The 12,854-nt window shown below is 40.9% G+C and overlaps 1 protein-coding gene across 1 annotated transcript; it reads right to left on the reverse strand.

Annotated features, from left to right (window-relative positions):
* Window positions 1–5,030: 5,030 nt before the first annotated feature.
* Window positions 5,031–8,501, reverse strand: LOC115385702 (tumor necrosis factor ligand superfamily member 6-like). Its single transcript, XM_030087759.1, has 3 exons — window positions 8,410–8,501; window positions 5,648–5,947; window positions 5,031–5,567 (listed from the first exon to the last, which is right to left on the reverse strand). The coding sequence occupies exons 2-3, from the start codon at window positions 5,856–5,858 to the stop codon at window positions 5,308–5,310; spliced, it is 471 nt and encodes a 156-aa protein (XP_029943619.1). The 5' UTR covers window positions 5,859–5,947; window positions 8,410–8,501; the 3' UTR covers window positions 5,031–5,307.
* Between the last annotated feature and the right edge of the window lie 4,353 nt (window positions 8,502–12,854).

The following is a 12,854-nucleotide window of genomic DNA, read 5'->3' on the forward strand; positions in this document are numbered from 1 at the left end:
CACACACACACACACAGCTTGTGTGTGTCTGAAATATTTTCAGGCAATTTCTGATTAATCATTTACAGAATGTTTAACACCAAGTAAACTCAAGTGCAAAATCAGAAATAATAAAGTCAATAATCCAAGTGAGTTCATGACGGTACTTGGACTGTTTCCTCTCTCTCTCTCTTTATTTGCCTCAATACAACATGTTTAATTTTCCAGTCCTGCTCAGACTGATGTTGGAATTATTGTCTGATCATGAAATTTAATTTGGATTCACTTTAAATGTTATATTTCCAGTAAAACATGTCTGGGGAAAAAAACATATCCATGAATATGATGAGCTCATTTCCACAGCTTCCACAGACCAGGATGAAGTTCAACCAGGACCACAGCCAAGGCCTCATGGAGGACCGGAGAAAATCCTTTCTGCCGTCAGCAGCACTGTGGAGTGGTGTTATGCTCTGAAACATTTCGAAATTTTTGTTGAACAGGTGCTTTATGTGTTGACAGCCAGTAACAGTATATTTCTGAAGATGATTCAAGAAAAAAAAACTTTACACATATTTTCTATGTAATGCCGCTATAATTGAATCTATTCTGAAGTTGTTGTTTTTTTTGTGTGTGTCTGTAACATAAAAATTTGTGAAGATTTTTGTTTGATTTGTTTAACTGAGAAGATGTGATGGATTGTTTTTTTTCTTCTTTTTTCAGTGCCAATGAGACCATGGAAGGCATCAGAGAAAGTAGAAACCCAACACAACAGTCATTGTAATCTTCTGGCAAATTTGTAAAAAACAAGTAATTAACGTCTGATATCATTTGAAAGTAAATTAGAGTTTGAAAAATATTAACATTATTAATACTTTTTGATACCATTATTCATTATTTGTCATTACTAATTATTTATATTTCATTTTGCAGCAGAACACAAGAAAGGACAATGAAAGAGAAAGTATCCTGCAGAAGAGCTGATGGACATGAAACATGTTGAGTTAAAGTCCAGAAAAACCAGCAGACTGGACGACTTTATGGTTCAGTATCAACTGTCACACACCGCCCTCCTCAAGGAATCTGGAGACTCTAAAAGATCTTCCAACAAAGTTAGTGACCACATTTACTGCTTATTTCTGGGATCATAACCCAAAACTGTACTTTCACTGTTTTTAATATTTGATACATTTTTTTTGCTGGATTGATAGACTATATGTTTATCAGAAAAGTAACAAATATTTTTTATAATAAACAGAATATCTATATTTTGTATATAATTATCATAAATTGTGCAGTAGCTTCAGCAATGTCTCAGAGATTCTCTGATGTATTTCTAATACATCCATCTTAACTGTTGAGGATGGAGTTTTCCTCCGGGCCGGGCTCCCCTCTGACTGCTCCTCGAACCTTACAGATTCTTTCTTGGATCCCAAATAGAGTGCAGAATTAAAGAGCCCCAATGCAGATTCCCAACGCTGATTCCAATTTATTTGTGCGAAGCCTCCAGACAGAATTCTGGTCCTCTGTGTCCCCAGTCTGTCCTCAAGCAGCCCTCACCGGCAGAGTCAGAGCGAAAAGGCGAAGTCTAATCTGATGTGTGTGTTTTTATCAAGCCTTCCGCTCACAGGCGGGGGGACTTCTTCATTCTTCTGGCTCACTCCTCACTGGAGCTGGTCTGGGCTGGTTGAACCTCTGCTTCTCACACACTGATGTGGAAACGGTGTTCCTCCCGTTGTTCCAGCACAGCCGCTCTGCCTGATCAGGATTTGTCTTTCTGCACAGAGACACTCAGAAGTCCTTGCATGAACATTAGTGTGTGTCTGATTAGACGAGCAAGATTATGAGTTCACAAGCTGTAATTTTCCATTTTAATATATAGAACAGAAAACAGTAAAACAGTAACGGAAATAGTAACTGTCGACATAACTCAGGGTTAGGGAAGGGAAATATATGAACAATAACTGAAAGTCTGTTTCACTCCATATCTTCATCAGAAATAATGAGTGGATCTTGAGAAATTGAAAATGCAACGACAACCCAGAAAACTTTTACTTTGAAAAGTTTCCCAAAGAAGAAAGTAGAAGGAATTACATTCTAATCCTCCTGAACGGTGAACTGAACTGAACCATTAATGTTCATCTTTCAGTTAATTTCAATGATTACTGTTCTCCTCTTTTTAAACCTCACATCACCAGTGGCTCGTTTTAGGCTGTTAGATGTATAGAAGCAAACAAACTACACTTGCAGGTGTCAATTTGATATATATATATATATATATATATATATATATATATATATATATATATATATATATATATATATGTATGTATCATATGTAGCCTATATATATATATACATATATATATATATATATATATATATATATATATATATATATATATATATATATATTTTTTTTTTTTTTTTTTAAAGTGAAAGTGACGTGTTGAAATAAAAAAAGTGAAATAAAAAAGAAGAGAACTCTAATCAGTAACAGAGACCTCCAGGGCTCCAACAGCAGCCTTCACCTCTGACCCCGACTCAAGACTCTCCACCATCCCCAGCAGGAGCTCCTGTCAGTAGAAACACCCCAGAGAGCTTGAATGATTCGAATATTGTGGTTTTGCTGCCTCCTGGTGGACAACAGGAGGAGTGACACAAGAATTTAGTCTAAAAAAGAATATTGTGTGTTGTGCTGTGTTATAGAGCAGAACTCTGCAACCTTGAAGACCAAAAGTTTTGTTTTTGTGACTTTTCGCCAAGTGAAGTTGGTCTGGAGCCTCAAAGCAAATTCAACCTTTGAAATAAGGTGAAAGCAGCTCATGAAGTTTCATATATAGCTTTGATGCTCATACAGCTATATTTGTTGAAGCATTTATGAAGTTTAAACTCAGAAGAGTGAACATTTTATGACATTCAACCTATTTTTTGGACCTGATTTTAACAGTTCCTCTCCTCTTTTCAAACTTTTTCCTTGACAATTTTGAAATTTCAGCTGTTTTAGACATTTAACCTATTTTGAAGCCATTTTTCATGCTTCTTGGCAATAGACCTCATGGTAATAAACTCGGTAAAACTACAAATTTTTTTCTGACAAGCATAATAAGAGGCATGTTGTCAGCACACTATATTTCAGATTGTTTTGTTGAAATATCGCCAGAATTATCCAGCAACTAAAAGCAGTTGGTGCTGCAGCTGTAAGATACGATACAGAAAGAATGAGCGAATGGCTTTGATCAATCCTCTTTCAAAATGTTGCTGATTCACTGTGTTATAAAAATACTTTCACAAAGAAATAAATTGATGATGCAGGATAATTTAAAACAACTCATGGTAACAACTCTGAGGAAACAGAAACTTACACACCATTCATATGGAGCCTTTTAAAGTTTTATAATTGTTGACAATCGAGTGCATGTGGTGGCACAAAGGTAGCATGTGGTGATAAGACTTTAATTTTATTAATGCACTCTTCAGGTGAGGTGGAATCCTTTTATTTTAATCACATGTAGGTGTGTTGAACTATTAGTGTCCAAATGATGTCAAGATATTGTGCCTGACAAATATGTTGGCATAATGCCGTGCACAAGTTATTGATGCATAAATATAAAATGAATGCAAGCAATATTTTTCTCTTGTGGATTTAAAATTGTAGACAGTATTTCAGCCTCAAATCCTTGAAGTTTGAGTGCTGTATGTGTCTTCTTGCATTCCTACATTAATGCAGGGTCGATGCTGAAGTTTGTCCAAGGAGGAACACAAGACCAGGAAGCAGATGTAGATGAGCAACCATCAGCAAGAGGTGTAGCCACATCTCTGGATTGCTCTTCAGATCGCTCTAACTCTTCCTGTTACTGTTGCCTCTGCTGAGCGAAGCTTTTCAAAACTCAGGCTCATTACAACATGTTTGCGTTCATCAGTGGGTCAGGAACGTTGAAGTGGTTTGGCTGTCATCAGCACCAACATGGACGTGGCTCAGAAGCTGTCCTACAGTGACCTGACAGCGGATTTTGCTTCCAGGAAATGCAGACGTGTGTCTCTGTGGGGCCTGAAATTAGTGGCATTCACTCAAACTGACACCAGGGGGCGCCAGAAAGCAGTTGTGTTTCGTGCCCCTAAATGACTTGCAGCGGCCCTGTGCAGACCCTGTTACAGAGGATCGGAGTGTAACAATAACCTTGAGTCATCTTAGTGTCAAACCTGCTTTGTTTGTAGTCATGAATCATTTTACAGGAAACTCCTGCACATGGCTGCAATTTAGTGGATTTATGTGTGATTTCACTTTGCATTTTAACTCTTCTGATAAATCAACATGTGACCTTCAACATGGATGTTTGTGCTCTAAAGCATTCAGTATGAAAGTGTTTCTAACTTCTATGGAGTCTGTTCTGATGTGAATCCAACATGGACCCTCAGCAGCAGACTGCAGGCTGGATCATTGTTCCTCCTTTGACTCCATCATTTATTGCTGGAGTTCACAAATGGAGACTTTTTCTCTCACAGAGGAAGAACAGAGTTTCCACTTGTAGCTGTCATGTTAATAAAGAGAAAGTCAAAGGTCACAGTGTGGAGGCTGCAGAGCAGAAAGCCACAGAACTGCTCTGCTGCAGTGGAGGAAGTGTGATGAGCTCTCACCAGCTTGTTTTTTCTCTTCTAATAACCACAGAGAACAAATTCACATCTGCTGCTGCTCCGTCATGAACGCCACTCCTGTCTGTCTGTCTTCTCTGTGGTTTGATTTCCTCTCAACATGTTTCTGATGAGACCTCCACCCACACACAGGTGAGCTGAGACCCTGAATACTGTTACTGTTGCACTGTGGGAAATATTTGGAGCTGATTGAATTCAGTTCAATCCATCAGTATCAATGTCATCAGAGTTTAGTAGATTGAACAGCTCTGTGTTTCATGAGGAAGAGACTGAAGATCATCAAAACTCCCATTCACTGTTCACTTCACAATAAACTATCCTGATGAAGAGTGAAACACTTCCTGTTAGCGGTCAACATGTCAGACTGAAGAGAAAACACAACAAAACAACATTATGTGACATTTTATTCTGAAAGTAACACTGAGGAAATGTAAAGAAAGTTTAACATTGAGAAACAATATCATGAAAAGAAAAAGCAGAGAAATATGTCATTAGTTTCTTTGTTTAAAATACTGACTGAACTGAAGTTCCTCTTTCTATTCTTATTCTCTGTGTTTTCTACATGTGTTCAGGAGGAAGATTGTTTCAAGATAATCTTTGTTGTTCTTTACAGTTGATGACAGAAAACATGTTTGAGTTTTCCAGCAGGTGTGAGTGAGACGTCAAAGCTCTTGGAGGTCAGTCAGCATGTGTGGAGCTGGTGGACGGTCCTTTGTTTCTGAGGATCATCATCAGAGAGAGTCCAAAGCAGTAGACCACACTCTTCACTATCAGCACTGTGTACTGCAGGCAGAGCAGCCTCTCTCTGTACCAGAGTGGTGGAGGGACGGCTGGAGGAGGAGGAGGAGGAGGAGTAGAAGGAGGAAGGGTGGGAGGAGGAGTAGAGGGAGGAGGACGAGTCGATGGAGCAGTAGACGGAGGGGCAGTGACCTTTATGACTGAAATGGACAAAGGTCAACATGTCAGTGCTCTAAATAATGACAGTGAATCACAGCTAAAGTCATCAAACCTTCTTTACCTTGCTCTGTTTCAGCCTCCACTGTTCCTCCCTCGTGCTTCACAGAGCAGCGATATTTTGTCTCAACATCATGCTGACCGAGCACCAAGATGGAGGTGGAGCGTCCCGACTCTCTGAGCTCCAGCTGCTCTCCCTCTCTGGAGTTCAGCTCCTCCAGGCCGCCGTTCTGCTTCAGTCTTTTCCAGGAGAACTGGACCTCAGGAGGGAACATGGCTGAGGCCACACACAGCAGGTGGTTCTTCAGGGGATCTCTGGAGGCTGCTGGGTACACGCTCACCACGGGCTTCACTACCCGCTGCTCTGGAGTCAGACAGCAGCAACAAGCAGCACACACACACAACCACAAAGTCAACAGCAGCTTCCAGCTCTCAGCTACATTCAGTCTGATCCTGGAAACCACCTCAACTCTGATCAATCAGGTGATTGATGTGAACACAGTACAAAGGTCACTGCTCACTGTGTTCATGTTGATATCAGACTCTGTCTTCACCTCAGGTCCTCATGTGTTGCAGCTCACAGTGATTTTTAACAGAGAAATAAAGTGGTCAGAGTAGGGGCCACACAGTGGAGTCAGTGTGAGAAAGTTCCTGCTTCAGGCTGAACTCAGCCGAAATGAGCGATTTTGCAGAGATTATGTCCTGCGCTAACGCTCCATTGCTGTGGCACCCCCGCTAGTGCGGCTACATCGTTTGGATCTAAATAACTTCTGAAGGACTCTGAGCTGCACGATGTTTGTCTGAGTGAGTATATGAGCATGCACACACCTATAAATAAGGTCCAGGTGTCAAAAAACCGGAGTTGCCCTTTAAGAAACAGGCAACAGTTTGTACAGATGGGGAATCATAATCAAAATTGATGAATATTACATGTGGGGTACCGCAGGGGTCAGTATTAGGACCAAAGTTATTTATATTGTATATTAATGACATATGTAGTGTATCTAAATTATTGAAATTTATTCTGTTTGCGGACGACACAAATATCTTTTGTTACGGTGAGAATTTGCAGCAGATTTTGGAGACCATCACAACAGAAATGAATAAATTAAAACTATGGTTTGATAAAAACAAATTATCATTAAATCTAAGTAAAACAAAGATCATGCTGTTTGGGAGACATAGAATGGACTGTAATGTAGAACTCATAATAGATGATAACAAAATAGAGAGAGTAAGTGAAATTAAATTTCTTGGCGTGATTCTGGACAACAAAATCTGCTGGAAGCCTCATGTGAGCTACATACGAGCAAAACTGGCAAAATGCACATCAATACTGTGGAAAACTAAGCATATTCTGGACATTAAGTCACTGCACACCTTCTATTGCGCACTTTTTTTACCTTATCTGTCTTATTGTGTTGAGGTCTGGGGAAACAGCTACAGAACCACTCTACAGCCGATATGCACGATACAGAAAAGAGCAATAAGGATAATAAACAATGCAGGATACACAGACCACACTAACCCACTATTCATAAAATCACACTTGTTGAAATTCATGGATCTGGTCAAATTCAAAACAGCACAAGTAATGTATAAAGCAAGAAACAATCTACTGCCAAATAATATACAGAGTATGTTTGGAGAAAGGGAGGGTGGATATAATCTAAGAGGAGACCTGAACTATAAAAAAACCTAAGGTTCGAACTACTCTGAAAAGTATGTGCATGTCAAGCTGTGGGGTGGCTCTGTGGAACAATTTGGAGACAGAAATAAAACAAAGTAGCAACATAAATTTGTTTAAAAAAAGGTACAAAGAAATATTTCATAATAAGTATATGGAAGAGGAAGCCAGTAACTGTGGATGATTGGGGAAAAAAAAGTGTTTCGTGTTATGCATGTGGTGTACATTGATATATTGTTATACTGTAGTTAGGTTATTGTATAGTATATATTTATGGGGATGACTCTGTGGTATGTGGGGGCATAGTTTGTGTATTTATAAGGATATCTGCACGGTTTATGCATATTATATTTGGTCATATTGTGTAATTATATTACAGGATGTTCCTTGAAGTATGACTTTAAAACTTAAAAAGGGGTAGGAATCTTTAAAAAAAAAAGTCTTTACTTCCTCCTACTCCTTTTTTCGAACTATGTTGATGTTTTCTTTTGTTTTCTTTGATTTGTACTAACTTTTTTTTATCATTTTTTCTTTTGTATGTACAAATTAGCTGCATACGTTTTTACAAGTTCGAAAAATAAATTCATTCATTCATTCATTCATTCATTCAAAAGAAAATAAACTCTCTGGACACAGAATTAACAAATGTTTTGGCTCTGACTATTTAGATCTGTGTGGTTATCTTGATGTGAAATAATTCTAGATATTTTCAACAGTAAAATACAATTACAAATTGTATACCCAAGCATACCATCATTACTTTAACATCAAACCAGCATGTGTGTATTCCAGACAGTAAGTTCAGTGTTTTTGTGGTTCAATGAATGATCAATTAATCATATTCTTCTAAATTAAATACATTATTTAGCAAATTTAAACGATCGTAACTTTATTATCAGCATTAACTTTACATTTAAAGTAGCCTGAACGCAAGCTGTGAATTTTATTGAATATAAAATCGCAGTTTGTCCTCAGACAGTAACTGCTTTCTAAAGTATCTGAGATTAAGGTGAATAATCTCGTAAATAACTGAATGAATGAACAAATAAACAGCATTTTAAAATCCTTTGATCAAGCATATTTTCGACTTTGGATTAAAAAAAAAAAAAGACAAATATTGAACAAATGTTTGTTCTTACCTGTTACAAACAGTTTGGTCCCAGAGCCAAAGATGCTATCCTCAGCCCTTCCCACAGTGAGAAAGAGTGAAACAAAAACCCTCCTGCAGCTGAATGTGAGCTGAGCTGATGAGACTGTGTCATATTTCTGCTCCATGAAGAGTTTCTCTTATTTCATATCAACACATCTGTCTCTGGTTTCTTTGATCCAGCAGCACAGCTCTGATGATCATGTCTGTCTCTTGGTCAGTTCACAGCTTTAGTCCACATGAAGCAGATCTGGACTAAAATACTAACTGTTGGACTGAAAGGAAACTTTTTTTACTTCCTTCATCTCCAGAAGATGAACTTCATGAAAGAAATTAGTTTATTTTTAAATCTCACAATATTTTACTTTTTACTTGATTTGCTTTTTTTTTAAAAAAATATTTATTTAAAACATTTTTTCTTCACACCAAAATGTATCTTTAATAATATTTTTACTATTTGACTATACAGCAATGTATGCTTTCAGTATCATAAAGCATTGAATAATAAAATGCCGGTCGTGTGGCAGATATTTGGACAGCTTGGTTCATATGTGCTGAATTGATTAATGAGATCAGTATTCAAAAATTTCAAGAGCAATTTCTTTAACCAAAGATTGTATCCAATTGGGTTCCTCAATTAGCGGACCGTGGTCCATGACCGGACCGTGGCACACCTTGCTGCAGACCCAGGGCAAATGGCATTTTTACAAAAAAAAAAGAAAGAAAAAGAAATCTTTCTTTAAACATATATTAGTTTTATTAATCACCAATCTATCGCTATGCGCTACTATTGTATCGCTAATTTTTGTTTCATTTTTAGTCAAATATCTCTCATGTTCCCACTTCTGTTGTATTCAATCATTCAGTGCCCTGTGTGCTGTGTGTGTGCGTGTGTACTTGCATGCATGTGTGTGTTTGAGAGAAGAGGGAGACAGCGCTGATTGACTGTTGCCTGGGTGACAGGATATTATGGGCTGTCATCTCTATGACAACGATGCTCTGATTGGCTGAGAGAGCATGCATTCTGCTGGCAAGACGGGGACAGCACCTTCGACCTGTCTTGTACATGACCGACATTAATAAATGGACCCCGGGCCGGTCCCAGGCATAGGCGAACTAGACAGTGGCCTTGGGCGCATAGTACTGCGGGGGGGGGGGGGGGGGGGGGGGGGGTGGCGTGGCTGTACAAGAGGCGCCCCCACGCTCCATGTGCCGTGTGAGCACCGCTCTGCACAGCCCCGCTCTGCCCGCTCTGCGGCGCGCTCCGTCACACAGCACTGCTCGGCATCGCCCGGTATCGCTACCCCCCTGCTCCCAAAGGGCGCTGAAGCCCGGACCCATGCTTGTATGTAAAAAACAAATGTGGACCTTCAAGATTTGTATTTGAGGACCCCTGTACTACACCTTCAGACCTGTAGGCTAATATTATTTTTTTACACTGGCAGGATGCATGGACGATCCAGTTTTCACCGCGTGCTGTGGAAGCCTGGTTGCATGCCGATCCTGCACCACTGTGTGGCTTCAGGATTCGTCACACTGCTTTAAAGGTGCATTAAGGAGTTTTACAACCTTAAAAATACTTATTTTCCACCATAAATATGTTACACATTTTTAATGATGTGTACAATGTGCCCTGACATATTCATTGCAAGTACCTCTAACAGCGCTAAATTGTCACTTGAAAGTTGCAGTGCCGGTCCGGCACCAGCATTTTTTTGGGGAGAATTTGAAAGGAATGACGTAATGCTCGCTCCGGCTGGTTAGGTTTCGTTATGTCCGTCATTACTCCGCCAGATGCTTAGTGAGCAACAACTGAGCAGGAGCTTCCAGAAAGTAAGAAAAGACTGGCTTCTAGCACTGCCACAGCTCCAGCACAGACTCCACCAGGTAAAAGAAACTTAAATCTTACTTGAGCGCTTCTAAACGAGCGAAGACGGAGTCCCCCTCTTCCGTGCACGCGAGCCGTAGGGACGTGTTTTTCACTAAGCTGCATTACGCCCAAGGCCTGCAGGGGGCACTGTTTCGCATAAAACGTGCAAACTCCTTAAGGCACCTTTAAATGTAGAGCCAAAAAATTTTCAGCTAACATTTACAGAGTTACTGGCCTTTCTGAGATTGTCAATGCCATTAGGCAACAGGGCAACTACATTCAAGACACCTCAAAATCAAAGTGAAAAACTGATGTGGCAGGCTAGTCCATCTTGCTGAAATTCCTTGGCAGCAACTCAAAATGGTATTCAGTAGTTTGTATGGCCTCCATGTGCTTGTATGCATGACTGACGATGTCGGGACAAGCTCTGAATGAAACGACAGATGGTGTCCTGCCAGGACATGCTCAGTGATGGGTATCTTGATACCCCAGGACAGTCCTGGGATATCAAGATACCCATCACTGAGCATCACTGAGCTCCTGGACAGTCTGAGGAGCTGATGGTGTTGGACAGAACAAAACATAATGTTCCAAAGGTGTTCTACAGGTCAGGTGAGCATGGGGGCCAGCTAATGGTATCAGTTCCTTCATCCTCCAGGAACTACATGAGTTCTCTTACCACATAAGACTGGGAATTGTTGTGCACCAGAAGGAATCCAGGACCACTGCACCAATGTAGGGTCTGACAATGGGTCAAAGGATTTCATCCTGATACTTAAAGGCAGTCAGAATGCCACTGTCCAGCCTGGAGAGGTCTGTGCGTCCCTCCATGAATATGCCTCCCCAGACCATCCTTGACCCACCACCAAACCAGTCATGCTGAACAATGTTACAGGCAGCATAATGTTCTCCACGGCTTCTCCAGACCCTTTCATGCCTATCACTTGCGCCAAGCTCCACGGTGCCAGTCAGCGAGGGCACTAGAGGACGCTGGGCCCTCAGACCACTCTCATTACACCTCTTTCTGATTGTTTGATCAGAGACATTCACACCAGTGGTCTGCTGGAGGTCATTTTGTAGAGCTATTGCAGTGCTCATCCTGTTCCTCCTTGCACAAAGGCGCAGATACCTGTCCTGATGATGGGTTAAGGACCTTTGACAGCCATGTCAACCTCTCCCAGACTAACTGGCTGTCTTTTGGAATCTCCTCCATGTGCTTAAGAATGTACTGGGAGACACAGCAAACCTTCTGGTAATGGCACGCATTGATGTGTCGTCCTGGAGGAGTTGGACTGTCTGTGGAACCTCTGTAGGGTCCAGGTAATCACCTCATGCTACCAGACGTGACACTTACCCGAGCCAAATGCAAAACTAGTGAAAAACAGTCAGACAATATTATGAAGGAAAAAATGTCAGTGGTCTTCACCTGTAAACTCATTCCTGTTTTGGGGGTTGTCTCATTGGGCACGTTTACATGGACCACGTATAAGTGGATTGTACGTGGAGCGGATTGTAAAATGTGTCATGTAAACGACGAGTGGATCCGCTTCACTCCGAGCGGATTGTAATTTGGAGCCGATTGTATGAGGTGGTCTACGCCGATCGACAATCCGCTCCGTGTCCCTTATAAACGAGTCTGACAGCGGAGCGGATTGTACTGGGGGAGTGTTTGTTCTGCGCATGCATGTAGTGAGGTGTGACGTGCCAGTAAACGGGAAGCAGCACAGTCAAAAAACCAGCAGAGAACACTTTTTTAGTAAAAAACCCCGACAGAAAAAACATTGGAGAGGCGAGATGGAACCAAATCGCGCAATAGCGAGTTGTATAAAGAGCTCTATAGCAGAATACAAGCGATCGCCGGCTGGTGTTATGGATTAACTTGTTCCCGTGTTAACGAATGACGGCGGAGGTCTGTGTAAACACATTTTGATTACAGCAGTTGTTAAAGTAAGACTCACAAATGACTTTAAACGTATACACTCACTGTAACTGTCGATAACCGACGTTCGCAAGAACGACTACATTTTCTATCATGTATTGGTCACAAGTTAACACGGGCACCAGTTAATTCGAAACATCGACACGCGGAGCAGAGGCAGAGCTCACAACGAGACGTGCCGCTCGGTGCAGCGGTGCTGCAGCCAGGGGAGCAGCTGCTCCTTCAGCAGCGTATCATGGACTTTTGGGACATTATTTGAGCAGATATTAGCAGATAAAAACTCTCTGCTCGGCGCTGAGGACTGCTGCTGCGGAGCTAAAGACCTGCAAGTTCCTCGTGAGACTTTGTGCGCATGTCACAGGACGCTGTATAATCCGCTTCACCAAGGGTCCTTGTAAACGAGGATTCATCGTGGATCACTTCATGAATACACTCCGTTTAATACGATATTTTACAATCCGATTGAAAAAAACACCCATGTAAACTGGGCCAATGTTACCCCTCTAGTGCATGTTGTTAATTTTATGAACACAAAGCAGCTGAAACTGACTAAAAAGCCCCTCAGTTACCGGTACTTACCGTATTGGCCCGAATATAAGACGATATTTTTTTCCAGAAATGGTATTCT

This window comes from Salarias fasciatus, unplaced genomic scaffold (assembly GCF_902148845.1).
Source record: "Salarias fasciatus unplaced genomic scaffold, fSalaFa1.1, whole genome shotgun sequence".
NCBI lineage: Eukaryota > Metazoa > Chordata > Actinopteri > Blenniiformes > Blenniidae > Salarias > Salarias fasciatus.